At 40.9% G+C, this 22,104-nt stretch overlaps 1 protein-coding gene across 5 annotated transcripts in view; it reads right to left on the bottom strand.

Moving 5' to 3' along the window:
- Positions 1 to 22,104, bottom strand: part of RSPRY1 (ring finger and SPRY domain containing 1) — a 51,759-nt gene that overhangs the window by 4,402 nt on the left and 25,253 nt on the right. For all 5 annotated transcript variants that reach the window (XM_033218502.1, XM_033218500.1, XM_033218498.1 and 2 more), the window contains 9 exons: positions 21,790 to 21,916; positions 20,937 to 20,995; positions 18,689 to 18,755; positions 17,830 to 17,961; positions 14,356 to 14,471; positions 13,787 to 13,930; positions 7,437 to 7,548; positions 3,449 to 3,551; positions 2,950 to 3,102 (listed from right to left, as the gene is read on the bottom strand). In XM_033218502.1, coding sequence (XP_033074393.1) covers positions 2,950 to 3,102; positions 3,449 to 3,551; positions 7,437 to 7,548; positions 13,787 to 13,930; positions 14,356 to 14,471; positions 17,830 to 17,961; positions 18,689 to 18,755; positions 20,937 to 20,995; positions 21,790 to 21,916 — 1,013 coding nt within the window. The remainder of the gene's footprint in view (positions 1 to 2,949; positions 3,103 to 3,448; positions 3,552 to 7,436; positions 7,549 to 13,786; positions 13,931 to 14,355; positions 14,472 to 17,829; positions 17,962 to 18,688; positions 18,756 to 20,936; positions 20,996 to 21,789; positions 21,917 to 22,104) is intronic.

The following is a 22,104-nucleotide window of genomic DNA, read 5'->3' as shown; positions in this document are numbered from 1 at the left end:
AGCAAGGAGGCCAGGGTGACTGAAGGAGCATGAGAAAATGGGAGAGGGTAGGAAAGAGGTCAGAAAAGTAACATGGGGAAGGGAGAGGACAAATTGTACAGGGCCCGGGAGGTCACCGGAAAGGTTTTGGCTTTTCCCTTCAGTGAATAGGAAGCCACCCACTGGTGTCTTTTGAACAGAGAAGTGTGCGATCTGACTTACGCTGTAACAAATCATTCTGGAGGCTGTGTTGGATAGACTGAAGAGGTTCTGGGGAGGAACAAGGTCGAAGGCAAGACAAAAATAATACAGGTAGGAAATGGTGGAGGCTTGGACCATGGTAGCAGCAGTGAGGGTGATGAGTAGTTGGATTTGGGATATATTCTGAAGGCACAGCCTACTGGATTTGCTGAGGGGAATTTGCTGAATGTGGGAATAGCAGAAAGTAAGGTCTTCTACAGTCTTCTCTCATCTGTTTTTTTATTTTTATTTTTGTTTTTTTTGAGACAGGGTCTCACTCTGTTGCCCAGGAGTGTGGTGGCACAATCTCAGGTCACTGCAACCTCCATCTCCCAGGCTACGGTTATGGCCAGGAAAACAGGGATGATAAAGTCGTTATTAACAGATGAGGGGCCGGGCACAGTGGCTCACGCCTGTAATCCCAGCACTTTAGGAGGCCGAGGCAGGCAGATAGCTTGAACCCAAGAGTTCGAGACCAGCCTGGGCAATATGGCGAAACCCAGTCTCTACAAATAATACAAAAATTAGCTGGGTGTGTTGGCATGCCTGTAGTCCCAGCTACTCAGGAGGCTGAGGTGGAAGGATCGCTTGAGCCTGGGAGATGGAGGTTGCAATGACCTGAGATTGTGCCACCGCACTCCTGGGCAACAGAATGAGACCGTGTCTCAAAAAAATAAAAATAAAAAAACAGAGATGAGAGAAGACTGTAGGAGAAGCAGCGGCTGTGAGTGGGTGACTTGTAGCTGAGAGTGGGTATGTGGTGCTTCACCATACTATTATTTTTTTCTTCTGTATGTATTTGAAATTTTCCATAATAAAAAGGTTAAAGAAAAAAAGAATGAATGGAAGAAGAATTAGAGACAGAGAGTATATACAACATAGAACAATTTATAAAATCCCAGTTAGTAGTAACAGGACCATGATCTCCTACCCTGATGCCAGAAAGGAGTAATATTCCAATGAATATAAAGTATCACTGAATATAAATTTTTGGAACACAGGATGAAAATATTAACGGTACAGAAAATGGTCTTAAGTAAGTTCATACTTAATGCCACAATTTATAATTAAGCACAACTGGAATGTTAAGGGCAGCAAGGTGCAAGAAGGAGGTTGGCACTAAGGTGGCCACTCAATTAGGCTCCTGACAACTCTTCTTGTTACTATCAGAGAAAACAGTCTAAAGACAGCACAGGATTGACCTAGCTTGAAATTCAGCTGTTCTTATTCAAGACAAGATGAACTTTGGGTACCAAATTTATATACATGGTTACCAAGAGAGTGTGTATAAGCTGTCCATAAAATGAGACTTTCTGACAGTTGATGCCCATTGCCATCTGAGTTTTGGAAGGTTTGATTCTGCAGGAGCGGTTAACTAAATGCTGAAGCATTTTAACTATGGCCAGTCCCCAGGGGAACTTAGATGGATCAATTGTCCCTTTTAGGGTACATGTGAGAAGACTTATTTGTGGGCCTCATCCAAGGAAAAGGCAGGCTAGATGAAAAAGAATGGGGTATGACAGATAAGGGAGAGATGTCCCCTCAGACTTTGGCCAAGAGGAATTTAAAGTTCAGAATCTCTGTCAGGCACCAAGGATGAGGCTGAATGAAAAGTTCTAGGAATTAACCTCAGAACCCTGAGCAGGAACATACGCAACCCTTATGTTCTTGGGCTATTACCGAGGCTCTGCTGCTGCAGACAATGCTACCATCATCATGCCATTTTCTAGTTCATCTGGAAACTATTGAAACACTGAGACAGTGAGTCCAAGGTGAAGCACAGCCCAGAGCGCTGCTTGCAGATCTGCTTTTTGAGTCAAAACAAGAGCTAGGATTATGCTACAGATACCTTTGGGGCATAACAGTGCGACATTAGCTATGTCATGGCCAGTATGCTGGCCTTGCCTGTTGAGAGAGGCTCTCTTACTGATATAAGACATGTGGTATTAGTAATAGGAATATCCTTTAAACAGGCAGCTGCTCTGTTTAAAATGATAAACTTTAGCTCACATTGTGAAATAAGCTTCAACTTGAAGTAATTACCAGGAAGCAGCTGGAGTCTTTCCCCAGCCTAAGGAATAGACTACATTCATCTCACAAGGAAGCAAAGCAGGCATTCATCTGATAAATTAATGCCAAACACAGTTTTTGTCAAATAAGGGTTGTGAAATTTTATGCAAGATGGTATTCACTGATGGTTGTGGAACACTGTTGTCATCTTTGCCACACAGCTAAAACCACATAAAAAGTCTGTTTCAATAAAACCGAGTCTGTTAAAAAGGTGCACTAGATTTCCTAATATTTAGGATTTTGACACTGACATTCAAGTGAAGTTAGTTTGCAGCTTCTTTGTGTGTACATGTGTCATATTTTTCTGATTTTTATACCAATCTTATTTATCTTACAAAAAAAATTTGAAAGTGTTCCTTCTTTCTGGGTTTGGTAACATTTTAAATAACAATAAGGTTATCTATTACCTAAAGATTTGGTAGAGATCCCCTGTGGAATCACCTGGGTCTGGTGCTTTCTGGGGACAGATATACACAATAACTGGTTTGTGTATATCTCTTCTGGGATCTATCTTAATAATTTATATTTCCTGAAAAGTCATCCATTTTACTCAGGTTTTCAAAATGTATTGGTTATGTTCTTTTAAACTTGATTATAAATTGTTGAATTTCTCCTAAGATTCATGTGATAGTCTGGAGATAGCCTGGGCAGATCCCTTACCTTGGCAAAATGATTTTTTCTTCAGCTGTTAGGAAGGCGTAGTCATTAAAAGTGCTAAATTTCATAGATGGTGGGTATTTGAATGGTTTTGCTCCAAAATTGAACTCACATTGTTGATATGACATGAAACTAGCTGCAGCAAAAAATCCAGATCTACAAAAAAAACGAGTACAGAGGCCAACAGAATTAATAAAAATCAAAATTGAGTTAATAGATAGAACAGTTTTCAGAAAGGCAGGGTGAGTCAGTCCTACCCTGGCAGAAGAGTGACAGATTGTGTTTATAACCCACACAAGTCTGTGACCAGAGAATATTGTGCCTTATCTTCCTGTATCAAACTTCGGGATAGTTTTAGGTCTGATCAAATGGGTTCCTAATCACTTGAAATTAATCAATTTCTCATCACAATTACGTACATAAATGGACAAGACTTTTTTTTCCTAGAGAAAAGGGCATTCCATGCATCTACTCAAATTTTTGACTGAGAAGAGCTACTTACACAGTAGATGAAAAGACTTGCTTTTCAGGAGGCAGCTGGTTGCCATTTAAAAAGAAGATCATTTGCTTTTCATTCAAGTCTAACAGAAATCCTACTGTATCTCCTAGAGGATAAAGTGAAACACTGTTAGGATAATGATGTGTACTACCAGGATTCTCTGATAAGCATCTCAAGTGTTTCAGTGGCACTGTATTAAGTCTGCATCTTTAGCTATGCATTCAACATGTTCATTTTTGTTTCTTCTGTAACTGATCTGACCCCTACCCACCAATATTTTAATGTAACAATAAGAAAAAAATACTGCCAATTAAATTATGACAAGCCAATCTTAAGATGCATCCCGGCCGGGCGCGGTGGCTCAAGCCTGTAATCCCAGCACTTTGGGAGGCCGAGACGGGCGGATCACGAGGTCAGGAGATCGAGACCATCCTGGCTAATACGGTGAAACCCCGTCTCTACTAAAAATACAAAAACTAGCCGGGCGAGGTGGCGGGCGCCTGTAGTCCCAGCTACTCGGGAGGCTGAGGCAGGAGAATGGCGGAAACCCGGGAGGCGGAGCTTGCAGTGAGCTGAGATCTGGCCACTGCACTCCAGTCCGGGCGACAGAGCGAGACTCCGCCTCAAAAAAAAAAAAAAAAAAAAAAAAAAAAGATGCATCCCAATTTCAAAGATGTTAAAAGGTGGGGAAAAATACGCATTTTGGGCTCAGTGCAATATGGTAAGATCAAAATCATGTGCTTACTTGCCTTTCTGGTGAGATTTATAACTCCCTAGATAACTACCCCCAAAATATGCCTTTCTTTAAAAAAAAGGTTGGCCGGGCGCAGTGGCTCACGCCTGTAATCCCAGCACTTTGGGAGGCCGAGGTGGGCGGATCACGAGGTCAGGAGATCGAGACCATCCTGGCTAACACAGTGAAACCCCATCTCTACTAAAAATACAAAAAAAAAATTAGCCGGGCGTAGCGGCGGGCGCCTATAGTCCCAGCTACTCGGGAGGCTGAGGCAGGAGAATGGCGTGAACCCGGGAGTCGGAGCTTGCAGTGAGCCGAGATCGCGCCACTGCACTCCAGCCTGGGGGCAGAGCAAGACTCTGTCTCAAAAAATAAATAAATAAATAAAAATAAAAAATTAAAAATTAAAAAAAAGGCAAGGCAGGCCGGGTGTGGTGGCTCCCGCCTGTAATCCCAGCACTTTGGGAGGCCAAGGTGGGCAGATCCCCTGAGGTCAGGAGTTTGAAGACCAGCCTGGCCAACATGGTGAAACCCTGTCTCCACTAAAAATACAAAAATATTAGCTGGGTGTGGTGGTGGGCACTTGTAATCCCAGCTAGTCGGGAGGCTGAAGCAGGAGAATCGCTTGAATTCGGGAGGTGGAGGTTGCAGTGAGCTGACATCATGCCATAGCACTCCAGTCTGGGCAACAGGGCAAGACTCTGTCTCAAAAAAAAAAAAAAAAAAAAAAAAAAGGCATGGTGGTTCATGCTTGTAATCCCAGCACTTTGGGAGGCCAAGGCGGGAAGATCATCTGAGGTCAGTTTGAGACCAGCCCAGCCAACATGGTGAAACCCCATCTCTACTAAAAATACAAAAATAACCCGGGTGTTATGGCGGGTGCCTGTAATACTTGGAAGGCTGAGGTAGGAAAATCGCTTGAACCCTGTACGCGGAGGCTGCAGTGAGCTGAGATTGCACCACTGCACTCCAGCCTGGGTGACAGAGTGAGACTCTGTCTCAAAAAAAAAAAAAAAAAAAAAAAAAAGCATTTATCTTCACTTATCCAATAAAGTAAAACTCTTAAGGTTTCAGTTTTTGGTTTTGTTGTTTTTGTTGTTAAGACATGGTCTTGCTCCATTACCCAGGCTGGAGTGCAGTGGTACAATCCTAGCTCACTCACTGCAGCCTCAAACTCCTGGGCTCAAGTGATCCTCCTGCTTCAGCCTCCTGAGTAAGTAGGACTACAGGCATGTACCACCATACCTGGCAAATTTTAAAAATTTTTTTACAGACGGGGGTTCTCATTATGTTGCCCAGGCTAATCTCAAACTCCTGGCCCCAAGTGATCCTCTCAAAGGATCCTCACACTTCGACCTCCAAAACTGCTGGGATTAAAGGTATGAGTCACCACATCTGGCCCAATTTTGGTTTTGAAAGATGAGATAAACAAATTTGTTTGTCAAAGATAAACAAATGAAATTACACAGCAATGACAAGAAAAATGGACACTCAATGCTGGTGGAGGAAAATCTGGCAATATACAGCAAAAGCTCTGAAATTCTATATCCCCCTTGCCAGAGAAGTTTCACTTCTAAGGGTTTTGTCTTGAGAACATCCAGAATGGTCTATAATGATAATTTCAAAAGGCAAAAATGTCAATGTCCAACAATGAGGTATTAATTAGTATATCACAGTACAACTATATAATGGAATATTGAGAAGCCATTAAAAGTAATGTTACTGTCTGGGCCATGGTGGCTCAGGCCTGTAATCCCGACACTTTGGGAGGCCAGAGTTGGATGGATCACTTGAGCCCAGAAGTTTGAGATGAGCCTGGGCAACATGGCAAAACCCTGTCTCTACCAAAAAAATATAAAAATTAGCCAGGCGTGGTGGTGTGTCCCTGTAGTCCTAGTTACTGGACAGGCTGAGGTGGGAGGATGGATTGTGCCTGGGAGGTCAAGGCTGTATGAGCTGTGATCACACCACTGCACTCAAGCCTGGGCTATCGATAGGTGAGATCCTGTCCCAAAAACAACAACAATAAAAAGTAATGTTATTTAATAACCTGGAAAGCTGTTGAAGGTATTAAGTATAACAACAACAACAACACACACACATATATAATTTAAGCATTTTTAAAAAGCTCTGGAGAAATTACAGGGGATTTTTAGTTTATTCATTTTGTTCTTTTTCTATTTTTCACATTTTTATAATAAACATATTACTCGAATAATCCTTTAAAAATTCTTATTAAAAAACAAGCTAGTTTTTGAAAATAGTGCCTTTATTATACGCTTAATTAAATGAAGAAGTTTTATGTTCCTTCAAGAACCTGCAAGTCATTAAAATGAGTGTTCCTGTTGGCTTTTCTGACTTTTTTTCCCACACTATCAATTTAATCAAGTGGAGCTGTTTCCACATGGGGGTGGGCAAATTCCTGCTTTCTTTCCTTTTTTTTAGAGTCTCACTGTCGCCCAGGCTGGAGTGCGGTGGCGCAATCTTGGCTCATTGCAACCTCTGCCTCCTGGGTTCAAGTGATTCTCCTGCCTCAGCCTCCCAAGTAGCTGGGACCATAGGTGGGTGCCACTACACCTGGCTAATTTTTGTATTTTAGTAGAGATGAGGTTTCACCATGTTGGCCAGGCTGGTCTTGAACTCCTGACTTCAGGCAATCCACCTGCCTCAGCCTAAATTTCTGCTTTATTAGCATGCCTAAAAATTCAGTTTATATCCACAATGCTGACTAGGGTAGCAAAATGAGAGAGGGATGCTTGGAGAAAGAGCTGGGTTATATCCTCTATCTATCTCTGATGCTAGGAATCCAATCCTTCCAGAGGTTATATCTTCTACCATATGACCCTACTTCCTTAGAGCGTGGTCACTGGATAGGACGTGTTCCATAGCCATCTTGTCCCTGAAAAATCCTCATTTTAGTGGCATTACAATTCCAGTGTCCCTGATATTGGCATGGCTGTTTTAATTCAAAATAGATCCAAAGAGGAAGAGAATTCATACTAATCTTAACAGTATCATTTTCTGACGAATGTAAAAAATTTATTTTCTGAAACGTTTTTGCTACAGGAAGAACTCCACCAGAGGTAAATTTATTGGAGGAGTACCATTTTTATCTTTGGCAGTGACACAAAAGTTAATATCCCTTTTCACATTTGATCTTCTTCTAAGACATTTTAAGGCTTAATGTAATCAATGCCTCATAATAACCATATGTCTTAACCCACTTGATAAATTTATAATGGAGGGAATGAATACCTTCTTTCCAGCATGGGTGTATGTGAGGTTTACTTCTGGCATTGTACCAAATCAGCTGCCGGCAGCCATCATATGCACAGGAGTATTCATCATCCCCAATGCCATAGCCTTCCTGGAGGGAGACAAGGTCCAGAAGATTAGCAAGTCTGCCTGCTCTGACCTGGGAAGAGAGAGTGTGTTTTTTACAACCACTGACCTAGTGGCTGGGATTCTTTTTTTTTTTTTTTTTTTTGAGGCGGAGTCTCGCTCTGTCGCCCAGGCTGGAGTGCAGTGGCCGATCTCAGCTCACTGCAAGCTCCACCTCCCGGGTTTACGCCATTCTCCTGCCTCAGCCTCCCGAGTAGCTGGGACTACAGGCGCCCGCCACCTCGCCCAGCTAGTTTTTGTATTTTTAGTAGAGACGGGGTTTCACCGTGTTAGCCAGGATGGTCTCGATCTCCTGACCTCGCGATCCGCCCGTCTCGGCCTCCCAAAGTGCTGGGATTACAGGCTTGAGCCACCGCGCCCGGCGTGGCTGGGATTCTAAGCTTTCTGGATGAAGAGAGAGCTCATGGTTTTTGGAAAATACTAAAATTATGACTTAGAGGGCTGGTCCCAAGTGAACAGATAATGACTTCATCAACAAATATTTGCCCAGTACCTCCTTTGTTCAGGCACTTTCACATTTGTTAGTTCATTTAATTCTCACTAACTACCATGAGGCTGGTGGCATCAGACTCCATTATAAGAGGAAACAAAGGCTCAGAGAGGTCACCCAGCTTGCCCAAGCATGTATTACTTGCCCAAGAAAGAGAGCCAGGTTTGAACCTAAATTCTTCTGATTCCAAGATCAGTACACTTGTATATCAGTACAAGACTGTCAGAGGAATTCAAACCAGAGAGACTCCATCTTGAATAGGGGCAGGGTAAAATGAGGCTTAGACTTGCTGGGCTGCTGGGCTGCATTCCCAAGAGGTCAGGCATTCTTAGTCACAGGATGAGAAAGGAGGTCAGCACAAGATACAGGTCACAAAGACCCTGCTGATAAAACAGGATGCAACAAAGAAGCCAGCCAGAAGCTGGCCAAAACCCACCAAAACCAAGATGGCAACAAAAGTGACCTCTGGTCATCCTCACTGTTCATGATATGCTAATTATAATGCATTAGCATGCTAAAAGACACTCTAACGGGTGCCATGACAGTTTACAAATGTCATGGCAGTTTACAAATGTCATGGCAGTTTGGAAGTTCCTCTATATAGTCTAAAAAGGGGAGGAACCCTTGGTTCTGGGAATTGCCTGCCCCTTTCCCAGAAAACTCATGAATAATCTACCCCTGTTTAGCATATAATCGAGAAATAACCTAAGTCCACTCAGTTGAGCAGCCCATGCCACTGCTCTGCCTATAGAGTAGACATTCTTCTGTTTCTTTAATAAACTTGTTTTCACTTTATTCTATAGCCTCGCCCCAAATTCTTTCTTGTGCAAGGTCAAAAAACCCTCTCTTGGGATCTGGATCCAGACCCTTTCCAGTAACAAGATCAGATCAGGCAAATACCTTTCTTGCATGTAGCAGACTTCAAAATACCCAAATATTCAGAGATTTCAAAACTGGAGACAAGAGAAAGGTTATAGTGGAGACTCAGCTAAAAGCTATTTTGAGATCAGCTTGATTTGAGGATTGTACAGGTCCTTGGCAGTTACTTCTTTCTTTTCCTTTGAGATGGAGTTTTACTCGCTGCCCAGGCTGGAGTACAATGGGGCGATCTTGGCTCACTGCAACCTCTGACTCCCGGGTTCAAGCGATTCTCCTGCCTCAGCCTCCTGAGTAGCTGGGATTACAGGCATGAGCCACCATGCCCAGTTAATTTTGTATTTTTAGTAGAGACAGGGTTTCTCCATGTTGGTCAGGCTGGTCTCGAACTCCAGACCTCAGACGATCTGCCCGCCTTGGCCTCCCAAAGTGCTGGGATTACAGGCGTGAGCCACTGTACCTGGCAGTTTCTTCTTTTTCTTACTTACTGCCTTTCAATTATTTCACAGAACTGTTAAAATAAAAGGGTGGCTGAGATCTTAACAAATTATTTTGAGTGCTTATAAAAAATAGAAGCAGCATGCAAATCAGACAACTGCTATCTTTAAGGAACAATGGTGAAAAGTTTTACTAGAGAAAGAAATTGAAAATGGCCAAATCCAGGTAAGATCAGGTCCTGATGGCCTGCTTCTTCTATGGGGCAAAAAATACAGTGAGGAGATAGACTGGAAAAAAAGTTCAAACGCAACGATTTTGTACTAAATTTTTGGATTACAACATACTGAATTTAGATGAATGCTCTCCAAAGGGACTCTTCTGAAATAGCTACTGATATTCACTATTCAGACTATTCAAGAGTTAAATGAGCTTGCATCTAATTGCCTTAGAAATTCACCACCCAAGGCTGCCAGGAGTGCTGGCTCATGCCTGTAATCTCAGCACTTTGGGAGGCGGATCACTTGAGGTCAGGCGTTTGCGACCAGCCTGGCCAACATGGCAAAACCCTGTCTCTACTAAAAATACAAAAATCATCTGGGTGTGGTGGTGCACACCTATAACCCCCATTACTCTGGTGGCTGAGGCACAAGAATTGCCTGGACCTGGGAGGCGGAGGTTGCAGTGAGCAGAGACCACGTGCCACTGCACCCTGGCCTGGGTGACAGAGTGAGACTCTGTCTCAAAACAAAAGAAAACAAATTCACCACTTGCTAGAAAGAATGCCTTGCCACCCCTTTCAAAGGCTGAACAAGTCAGTAAGTAAAAAACTTAAAAACCACTAAAGTGTAGACATTGGGGCATAGGTAAAAGGCAAGCAATTCTTTTCTATCTTCACCTTTTAATGTCCTGATAAGTCCTTGATAGAACACTTGAAAGAAATTCCTAGAAACTAGCCACCATGAGTTGGTAAAGAGCAGACTCATTACACATTCTTTACCATGCAGTGTCTTTGATGACTGGATAAGTTCCACAACAGAGTGGCACTGTAGCACAAAGAAGGAACTCTAATAACTTTAACTACAGAGCAGTATCTACAGATTTAAGGAGAAGATGCCTCTGCCTAGCTGAGATGCACTTTAAAAATCTCTTGAGCTTACATCTCAGAGAACAATCTAGATGTTCTACACCTTCTCTCAGCTCAAAATGTTCCCAGCAGGATTAATTTCGGTTTCCATTGGCTAGGACGGATAAATGAGAGAATAGAGTGGCTAGCTTGGTATTTATTTTGAACTGTTTTTTGGTCATGCATATTTTAGCAATGGAAACATTACCAAATACAAACAAAAGAAAGTTTATCCACAGCTTGTCATTCAGGGAATAGTCCCATGTGGTGGACACTGTCTTTTTCCTGCTGTAGAGCATCCCAACTGCTTCCCGTTATGGAAAATGTATGAAGACAGTGTTCTGCCGCCTCCTTTGGAAGTGGAAAGGTAAAGATATGACCTAGCCTTGGCCAGCTGGACCTTCCCATCAAACACTCAGTATGGTGCAAGTGATCCCACACAGAGGGATAGTTAGGATTGATTTCCAGCAGCAATGGTGGCTACATGCTGGCCAGATCATTCCCCTAAAACACTGGCTGTTGTACTTCCTGTTTCTTGGCCCTGACATTGCCTTGGAGCCTGTCTAGTTCCCAAACTTCTCCATAACCTGGAGGCCCCGGAAAGGCTTCTAAGTCATTCCTTTTCTGTCTGAGATAGCCAGAGTCATTTTCTCCAAGGCAGGATGCTTCAACAGGGGAAGGAGCATGGGCTATCCTGACCAGGGTTTGAAATCTCTAGCAGCTGGAGACTAGATGGCTTTGGACAAGTTTCTTAATTTCTCTGAACTTGATTTTCCTCGTCTTTAAATGGCAGAATAATATCTTTCCAAACTCTCAAAAAGATTAAAGATGAGTATGTGGAAGATCTATCACATGACAGACGCTCATGAAAAGGCAAAAGTTATTTATTTATTTGTTTGTTTGTTTGTTTGACAGAATCTCACTCTATCGCCCAGGCTAGAGTGCAGTGGTGCAATCTGGGCTCACTGCAACCGCCGCTTCCCATGTTCCAGCAATTCTCCTGCCTTAGCCTCTTGAGTAGGTGGGATTACAGATGCCCGCCACCACACTCAGCTAATTTTTGTATTTTCAGTAGAGACGGGGTTTCACCATGTTGGCCAAACTCCTGACCTTAACTGATCCACCCACCTCAGCCTCCCGAAGTGCTGGGATTACAGGTGTGAGCCACCGTGCCCGGCCAAAAGGCAAAAGATATTTTAGATAAATCAGAGTACAACCTTGGAGAGTTGCTCCTCCTAAGCCTCCATAAAAATATACAATACAACAAGACAAACTATTCTGTAGATTACCTGAACAGAACTATCCTTAAGCTTATTTTAATGACCTAAAATTGAGCCCAGTGGCCAGCCTTTTAAAATGGAAACCTAAGCAGCAAGAGTTCAAGTAAGAGGCACTATGGAGACACTTGGAATCTTTTGAAACTGGATGTATCCTAGGAATGACTTACTCCATAGAATCACACCCTGTCTGAATAGGCAAAAAGATTCAGAATCACCAGAACAATGTACATTTGAAGCAAAGTTTTAAATATGGCAACATCATTAAAATCCTGTATTTGGGAAAAGACATCATATCAGACTTTATCAGTTTCTAATAGGGAATCAACTAATGCTTGGATCAGGGAAGAATGTTTGCTTTTAAAGAAACCAATAGCCTGTCAAGTGATCTGGAGGATAAAAAAACAGTATTTTTAGTCTTTAACTTGAGAAGCCAAAGGTCTGCAACTACATGGCAAAAATTATAGTTTCATCGAGCAAATGAAAAGATCCAGCTTCACTGGTCATTAAAAAAACACATTTGTAACATTCGGTGTCAGATCTAGATCTGTAGTGTGTTTGCTGCCAAATCAGGAGAAACACATTTTATATTGAAGCTTCCTCTGTGGAAGAATCCCCTATATTACTTGTAGCTCTAGAACAATTTTTCATTTCCAAATGAGGAAACTGGCTAATTCTCTGAGATTTTCCCCATTTTTGAATACAAAGAAAACAACTACTGTAGAATAGGAAGGCCACTAAATTCTGGTATGAGTTTCTTCCTACTCTGTCCCAGTTTTCTCACCTGTGAAATGGAAATTCTAACAGTAAAAGCTATTGTGGGAATCAGATGATTGGCAGACTGGGGTCTAGTTCTCCACCCCAGACAAGAGTCCAGACTTGACCTCTCCACTGGCCCTTTTCCTCCAATTTGTCTCTCTCCAGCCTAGGAGTTTTAATAATACACCATCAACAATTCCAGGGTGAAATACAGCCTTGCTGAAATAGGCCTTTAAAAACTATGCTTATAAGTAGCTCACCATGGGATGTTCCTATAGTCCCAGCTATTCGGGAGGCTGAGGTAAGAGGATGGCTTGAGCCCAGGAGTTCGAGGCCAGCCTAAGCAACACAGTGAGACCTGTCTCTAAAAGCAAAGCAAAAAACCAGAAAACTTCACCATGCTTATGGCCAGCAAGTTTAATTTGATTTTGTTGGATCACTTCTAAAACCCATTCCAGGATCTTACATATTGGACGGGGGACTATTATTTAGGTTAACAAAATAATTCAAGGGGCTTCTCCCACCTCAAATGATAGAAATCATATGAAAACAAAATATTCCTGATCAAAACTGGATTAATTGCAAACAGCTTATAATTTGATCAACAGAAGAAAGCCAAATGGCCTGGGCGTTAGAAGGGTATAAAGTGGCAAGAAATCATACATCTGTAGGAAAGGGAGGAACTCCAACACCTTCAATGCTACTTACGCTAGGATTTAATTTTCCCCTTTATATTACAGCTTTCTATAACAAAAGATAAATAACTAAATATTGAGAAAAATGTGCCAACTAATTACTAGGTAAAAGTCAAGTGAAAGAAGTCAAGCCAACACTCTATTTCTTGAAAGGAAGAGAATCCCTCCAAAGCTCTTAGAGCTTAAACTCAAGGTAATAATCAGCACTACTTCCTGTATAAGAAATGAGCCAAATATGTGGCTGGGGCAGAAGCAGAGCCTACAAAGACAAAGGACACATCCAGCCTCTAGGTGAAAAATTAGTGTGAACTTAAGATTCAAGAAAAAGAAAAGGCTGAGGGGCAATTTCACCTGTGTTTTCCTATTTTTCTATCGGTTTAGTAGATCATTGTTAGGGATCTGGTACCATGTGGCTCTGCCCAAGAAAAGATTATTGAGCAAATCTATTTGAAAAATAAGTATGTCTAAGTATTTTCCACCCACCAACTAGGGGGAAAAAGCAAACTGCCACTGGCCCCATTTTCACAGTTCTCTAGGGTACTTACATGATTGAGGAATTTGCTGTCTCGAGTGGCCCAGCCAATTTGCATGACGCCAGAAGTGACCACTGTTACTTCATAGTACCATACCCCAGCATCCACACAAAAGGTGCAACGTACACTTTCAAAAGAGGAGGCATCACAGCGAGCCTGGCAAAACCAAAAAATGTGACAATCAACCAGGAGGGCCTGAAGACCACCCAAGATAACTGACTACTGGGAAGGCTGACTGTATTTTTCCTTATTAAAGCTTCTGGTGGACTATTATTTCCTCTGTCCATCCTCAGTGACAAAAAGTACAAAATCAAACTATATAAGGCATTTGGCAACATACAGAATCAAAGAATTGTTTGCAGCCATTCTTCAAACAGTTCTTTAATCCTGACACATTGAGTGCCTTATGGTACCTTCTGTTCATAAGCAGCTCTTTCATCAAGACTTCCCCATGAAGTCAGCAACATTTCCAAAATACAGGGAGAGAGGGAAGCACCAGCCCTAAGACAACTGGCTATGCAAGGATTAAAATAATTACTCTCTCATCCCCCAAAGGGTCTAACTGTAGAAGCGTTACCTACCTCTAAGCCATGAGGTGAGATCTTCAGGTACTCGCTGACATCATTGCTATTCAGCATGGCCCTAATGCTACTCAAGTTCACTTTCTCATAGGTCAGCTGTCTACCTTCTTTTAAAACTGCAAAAGAAAGAGTGTTCATGTTTCTAAGGCAGGCAGCTGTGGGGAAAAGAAGCAGCTAGTGCCAGCTACAGCAATCAGACAAGAGAAAGAAATAAAGGGCATCCAAAATGGAAAGGAAGAAGTCAAATTATCCGTGTTTGTGGATAATATGATCTTATATTTAGGAAAACCTAAAAAAATCCGCCAATAAGCTATTAGAACTAAAAAGCAAATTCAATAAAGTTGCAGGATATAAAATTAACATACAAAAATCAATAGCATTTCTATTTGCCAATAGCAAACAATCTGAAGAAGAAATCAAGAAAATAATTGTATTTACAAAAGCTATAAATAAAATAAGATACCTAGGAATAAACTTAATCAAAGAAGTAAAAGAGCTCTACAATTAAAACTATAAAACACTAACGAAAGAAATTGAAGAGGACACAAAGATATACCATGTTCATGGATTGGAAGACTCAATATTGTTAAAATGTCTACACTACTTAAAGCAATCTACAGATTCCATGCAATCCCTATCAAAATACCAAGGACATTCTTCACAGAAATAAAAAAAAAATCCTAAAATTTATCCTAACTACAATAGACCTAGAATAGCAAAAAACCTGGCCCTGAGCAAAAAAACAAAACTGGAGGAATCACATTACTTGACTTCAAATTATACTACGGAGTTACAGGAACCCAAACTGCATGGTACTGGCATAAAAACAGACACATGGACCAATGGAACAGAATAGAGAATCCAGAAATAAATCCATACATCTACATTAAACTCATTTTCAACAAAGGTGCCAAGAACATACATTGGGGGAAAGGACAGTGTCTTCAATAAATGGTGCTAGAAAAACCACATATCCATAAACAAAAGAATAAAACTAGACCCCTATCTCTCATAGTCTACAAAAATCAAATCAAAATGGATTAAAGACTTAAATCTAAGACCTCAAACTATGAAACTACTAAAATAAAACACTGGGGAAAGTCTCCAGGACACTAATCTGGGCAAAGATTTCTTGAATACTCCAAAAGCACAGGCACCAAAGCAAAAAAGGACAAATGGGATCATACTAAGCTAAAGTTTCTTACAGCAAAGGAAATGATCAACGAAGTAAAGACACATCCCACAGAATGGGAGAAACTATTTGCAAACTATCCATTTGACAAAGGATTAATAACCAGAATATATAAAACAGGAAAACATCCAATAATCTGATTAACAAGTGGGCAGAACAACTGAATAGACATTCATCAAAAGAACACATACAAATGGCAAACAGATATATGAAAAGGTACTCAACATTACTGATCATCAGAGAAATCCAAATCAAAACTACAATGAGCTATCATCTTACCCCAGTAAAAACAGCGTTTATCCAAAAAAACAGGCAACAGTGAATGCTGGTGAGGATGTGGAGAAAAGGTAACCCTTGTACACTGGTGGTAGGAATGTAAATTAGTACGGCCACTATGGAGAACAGTATGGAGGTTCCTCAAAAAACTAAAAACAGAACTACCATATGATCCAGCAATTCTGCTGCTAGATATATACCAAAAAGAAAGGAAATGAGCATATCAAAGAAATATCTGCAATCTCATGTTTCATGCAGCACTCACAATAGCCAAGATTTGCAATCAACCTAAGTGTCCATAGAGAGACAAATGAATAAAGAAAATGTGGCACATACACATAATAGTGTACCGTTCAGCCACAAAAACAGAATGAGATCCTGTCATTTACAATAACATGGATGGAACTGTCGGACATGATGTTAAGTGAAATAAGTCAGGCACAAAAAGACAAACTTTGCACATTCTCACTAATTTTTGTGGGAGCTAAAAATTACAACAACTGAACTCATGAAAATAGAAAATAGAAGGATGGTTACCAGAGGCTGGGAAGGGTAGTCGGGGTGGGGGAGAAATGGGGTTGGTTAATGGGAATATAGCTATATAGAATGAAGAACACCTAGTATTTGACAGTATAATAGGTGACTACAGTCAACAATTTATAGTACATTTAAAAATAACTAAAAGTGCAAAACAAAGAAATTTAAAAAACCAAAAGAGTATAATTGGAATGTTTGTAACACAAATAAATGATAAATGCTTGAGGGGACAGATATCCCATTTACTCTGATGTGGTAATTACTCATTGTATGACTGTATCAAAATATCTCATGTGCTCCAGAAATATGTATTACTATATTTCCATTAAAAATAATCCTCCTGGAAGGTAAAACACACTGATTTTTCATACATTAAAAATAAACAAACAAATAAATAAGGTAGTGCTATCCTAGTTAAGGAGTAGAGGTGCTCGTAAATGGCAGAATAGGTGGGGAGACATAGCCAGAGCTTTGCTGCAGCATTGCCATTTGAAGATCAATCAAACAAATGCTAGGAAAGGCAGCACTGCTAGATTTATGGTTTCATTCCCTAGAGAATCATTTTGTATGAACAAAATCCAAATTGCACTCTTTCAGAATTATTCTTTAACTGGCACTTCACAGGCTGTGCAGGAAGCTCCTTCCCACAATATTGGGGTAACAGTGGGGGTGGATTTACATGTCAGTTGTGCTTTAGCACAGTACTAACTATGGATGGGGGAGTGAGGGTACGGAAGTATACAGGTTGATCACTCTTAATCTGAAAATCCAAAATGCTCCAAAATTCAATACTTTTTGAGTGCAGACATGAGGCTCAAAGGAAATGCTCAATGGAGGATTTCAGATTTTTTGATTAGGGATGCTTAACCGGGTATCTGCCAATACTCCAAAATCTGAAAAAATGATCTGAAATACTTTCAGTCCCAAGCATTTCAGATAAGAGAAATTCAACCTATAAGAGAAACTCAACCTATAGTAGTTTTTGTTCCAGAAGCCCTTGGAGGAGGAAAAGAGAAAAATCAGGAATAGTTCTCATGATGTAGGTAAGACATGACTTGGGTTTTGAAGAGCAAAGTTGGGAAAGGGAGAGGAGTAAAGAGGGAATTCCAAGTGAGGGGAATAGGTCCAGAGGTAGGAATCATCAGGACCTGTTTGTAGGACAGTGAGATGATTTGTATTGGAAAGAGCTGGTTAGACAGTGCCATATAATTAAGGGCTTTGATGCAGCAGGAAACTGGGTGCCAGTAAAGGTTTTTGAACAAGAAAATGCTGGAATTAGAAGCATACTATACAATTCTTGTCTAAAGGGTCTCTAGGATACTTTTTTGCTAGAATATATCCAATCTGCCAGTTAGAGGTCCTTATAAGGACTCATACTTACCACTGCAAAAGGAAGACCAGTGAGCCTATGAAAGAAATGAGTCTGGAAATGGAAACAGACATTTTAATAAAGGACAACTCTCACTTACAGAGATTGTCTAAGCTCCACTGGGCACAGAAACCAACTTGACGTTTCAGATAATCAGGATCATTAGCCCAGGACTCCAATGTGACAAGCCGGTCACTAATACTGGATTCAGAAATAGTCAGTTTATTTTCACCTGTTTGGAAAGACATAATCCTTGAATTAACAATGAAAGAGTAGAATGATTTGCTCAGCAAATTAGTATTGCTAAGGGGAAGAGGCAATTAAAGAATTGGAGACTAGATTAGACTTCAATTAAAATTTCTAGGGATAACATAGCCAAAGAGCTTCGACTATTTTCTTTTCCTTTTTTTTAGTCACAGGGTCTCATTCTGTTGCCTAAGCTGGAGTGCAGTGGCACAACCATGGCTCACTGTAACCTTGAACTACTGGGCTCAAGTGATCCCCCAGCCTCAGCATCCCAAGTAGCTAGGAACATAGGTGCATGCCACCATGCCTGGCTGATTTTGTAAAATTTTTTGTAGAGATTGAGTCTTGCTATGTTGCCCACCCTGGTCTCGAACTCCTGGCCTGAAGCGATCCTCTGGCTCTGGCCTCCCAAAGTGCTGGGATTATGGGCATGAGCCACCACACTTCTTTCTAGAAAGTAGCAATCGCATTACTAAATTTTTGGCTATAAAAAGTGAGTAATCATGGTTACCAAGTTTTGATTCTTAGGTGAGAAAATCCTTGCCTTTGTCCCTGTTATACTTCATTGGCTTTAACGTGTCTATCCAGACGAAAACAGAATGTAATGCCCATCTGATGGGGTTGAAAGTGTAGGCTCATCCAGTAACTAAGAAAAATAAAATTTTTAACAACCAATACAGAAGATCATTAGTGCAAGAAGTCACTATACCTACTTGTCTGTGCAAACTTTTCCAGTGCGATAAGTGCAAAAAGCATGACTGTGGGGTGGGACTGTAACTTCTGAAAAACAACAAAAGATAAAAAAAAAAAAAAAAAAAAATCATTCCCCTGCAGAGGTGGCAAGTTATCAGTTTCATTTCCTTGCCCAGTATGTGCTAGATGTTTTTTTGAGTGGTCAGAAAAGTTCCATTCATTCAAGTCCTCAATTATCCGTTTGGCTAACAATGTTAGTAATGACAGTAACAGTAATGAACTGGACAGGCTCTCTTAATCTTATAATTTTTTCTTAAAGTCACTAGGTTAATTTATAGATTTGGAAATGTCAAAAGTATCCTGTTAAATACACTATGTTATTTTACTTAGTAAAACTTATATTAGGGCTTTGTTAAATAAAACATTGATTCTCACATTCATTTATGCAAGCTAAACAGAAACCCTGAATTATAAACTAAAAATGATCTTTTACTTAGAACCCTAAAAAGAACCACTTATTACTACCAAGTTCCAAAATTATAAATAATTAAATTAACAATTAATAGCTTAGTTTTTAAGCTGTTTCCTGAAAGGAATTCTACAAATGCTGATGGTAGACAGGAGAAAGCAACAAGTGAACTCTTTTAGTTACATTTAAGTTCATGTCACATGAATTCCCCTTTAAGGAAAGGTCTATCTGTTGAACATGACACCTTCTCATAGCCATGCTTTCCCTACTGCTGCATTGGGAGCCACCAGAGGAGCTCCAGAACATCAGATGATTCCCACTGACTTCCCTGGTACCCACCTAAGTTCCGGAAAGCTCACATAACCACCATCTCTGCTGCTGGAAAGCCTATTCAGCATTCTATTTCTTCTCAAATCCATCTAAATCCCTCTGCCTGGCTTTTCAGGCCCTGAACCCTTTCTAGCTGGCTACTCAGTCTGTGTCCTCTCTCTGAACAGTCTTCTCTCATCAGACACTTCTCTGTCTCTGGGCTTCTGCCTGTGATGTTCCCTTAGCTAAGAAATCCAATTTTTCCTCCTCTGGGCACAGTAAAATCCTAATCTTATGGTATGACCCAGGTGAGGGCCCACCTTCATCAGGAAGTCTGACTTTCATGACACCCCAGCTCTCATCACCCATACCACCCACCTCCCTCACCTTCTCATTTAGTCTTTTTTTTGGGATGGAGTCTCGCTCTGTCACCCAGGCTGGAGTGCAGTGAGATCTCAGCTAACTGCAATCTCTGCTTTCTAGGTTCAAGTGAATTCCTGCCTCAGCCTCCTGTAGCTGGGACTACACGCACATGCCACCGTGCCCGGCTAATTTTTTAATTTTTAGTAGGGTCCGGGTTTCACCATGTTGGTCAGGCTGGTCTTGAACTTCTGACCTCAGGCGACCTGCCCACCTCAGTCTCCCAAAATGCTGGGATTATAGGCGTGAGCCACTGTGCCCGGCCCTCATTTAGTCTTGATGAAGTACTTTATCCCATGATCACATCCTGTGATAAAATGGAGGCTAATTATCTTGTCTGAGTAGTTTTGTTTCCTCAACTAACCAATAAACTTCTTGAAATCAAAGGACTGCCATGCTGTATCCCCAGAGTGCTCATTGAGAGTAAGGTAAGTGTTTTAAGCACATATCAGTGTCTATTGACAAATAAGGGTTTTCAGACTAGAGTTTTGAAAAAGGCCAATGCTCACTAGGCTTACAAAAATAACTTTTAAAAATACAGACCATTCAAGACCACAGACCAGAACTATGAGAGATCTGAGGGCACAGCCTCAGCAAACCACAAGCTTCACACATAATATGTTAAATACTCCAGTGACAACAGTTTTAAGAACGGTAGCAGTGACAGGGAGGGCAGGGAGGAGTAGAGATTTATATACACTGGGAATCTGACTTGATGGCCTCCTGGCTTGGAACACCATGTAATTTTGTTTCCACTGTTGAGGTCCCTATTACCATTTGGCAAACTCTAGGAACATGCAGAAGAGCCAATCATAGCAGCTATCTTATGACTAAATTTAAAACCAGACCAACTCAGCTGTTTTTGCTGGTTGGGATAAATTCCAATCCCACTCTCTTTTTTAAACATAGGAGGGAATAAATAAGCACTCAGGAAACACCTGCAAATAAAATTTACAACTGATTCCATTCTCTGTGCCAGTGGCTATGCCAGCAATTTGAGAAAATGCACAGTTCTAGATGATGCCTACTTCTAGATGACTGGGAATAAATAGTTTTGATGTCTCACTTACCAGACACTGTAGCAAATATTCCAGTATTCCTGGGCTCAGTAAACCTATACTTGCAGGACCTAGACAAACACAACAAACACTTGATATAAATTAAAATGCCATATTATTTTAAATCACCGGTAGCAATCAAATTGTTTTGGTAGAACTCTTTCACGCACGGTATCTTATTCAAGCCTCCTGCTCTGAGGTAGAAAATAGTACCAGCCCCATCTCACAGTTAAGCAAGTGAGCCCACAGAGTGAAGCAACTAACTCCAGGGCACTTGGCGAGCACATGGGAGAGTCCAACCCAGGAGTCACATGTTCTGATTTCTAATCCATTGTTTCTTCCACAATATGTGATGTAAGTAGCTGAGCTATGCCCCTATACTTTGCTGTTAACTTTCTTAAAATGGGTAATATTCATAAACAAATTAAATATCTGCTTCTCAGGAACTGCTCCAATCAGAAGTTCCTTTTCCTCTCCCCCTACCTTGTATGTCTTCATAATCTAGCTAAACTTTATAAAGTGTGTATATATGCAAATTATATATTGTATACATACATACATATCTTTGTTATGCTGAATTTAGCTTTTTTCCCCTTTTTTTCTTTTCCCCCGCTCCTTATTCTTAAAGCAAATAAGCACAACTTTTTTCTTTTAAAATTTCCCCTGAAAATCCACAAAGCTAAATTAAATTGCATTCACCTCTGTAGCCTTTCAGTAAGTTTCTTCCAGTTAGTCTATGTCTCTCAGTATCATTGTTAAGAGATTTATTTCTGGTATAGCAGGTTTGATCAAAGACTTACAGTACAAATTTCCCTTTAATGTCAAACAACTTAAGATCTTCCACTGTGGAGTGTCCCAAAGTTACCTGCTAGTTTCTCAGCCAAGCAACCTAGGACTGCAGATGTGTTCCTGTGTTTGGCAGGATGACCTGAGTCCTGGCAAGCTACTTCTCCATTTAAATTGAGAATTTCAGTCAATTTCTGGAGCGCATCCTAAAACAAAAAAGTACAAGTGGGTTTGACCCATATACTACACAGGTTGTTTTCCTAGGCTCATTTTTTTTTTTTTTTTGAGACGAAAGCTATAACCAGCACTTTGGGAGGCCGAGGCGGGCAGATCACGAGATCAAGAGTTCGACACCAGCCTGGCCAACATGGTGAAACCCCATCTCTAGTAAGAA

Source organism: Trachypithecus francoisi, unplaced genomic scaffold, assembly GCF_009764315.1.
Source record: "Trachypithecus francoisi isolate TF-2019V2 unplaced genomic scaffold, Tfra_2.0 Lachesis_group10, whole genome shotgun sequence".
Taxonomy (NCBI): domain Eukaryota; kingdom Metazoa; phylum Chordata; class Mammalia; order Primates; family Cercopithecidae; genus Trachypithecus; species Trachypithecus francoisi.
This window is presented reverse-complemented; position numbering and strand designations above follow the sequence as displayed.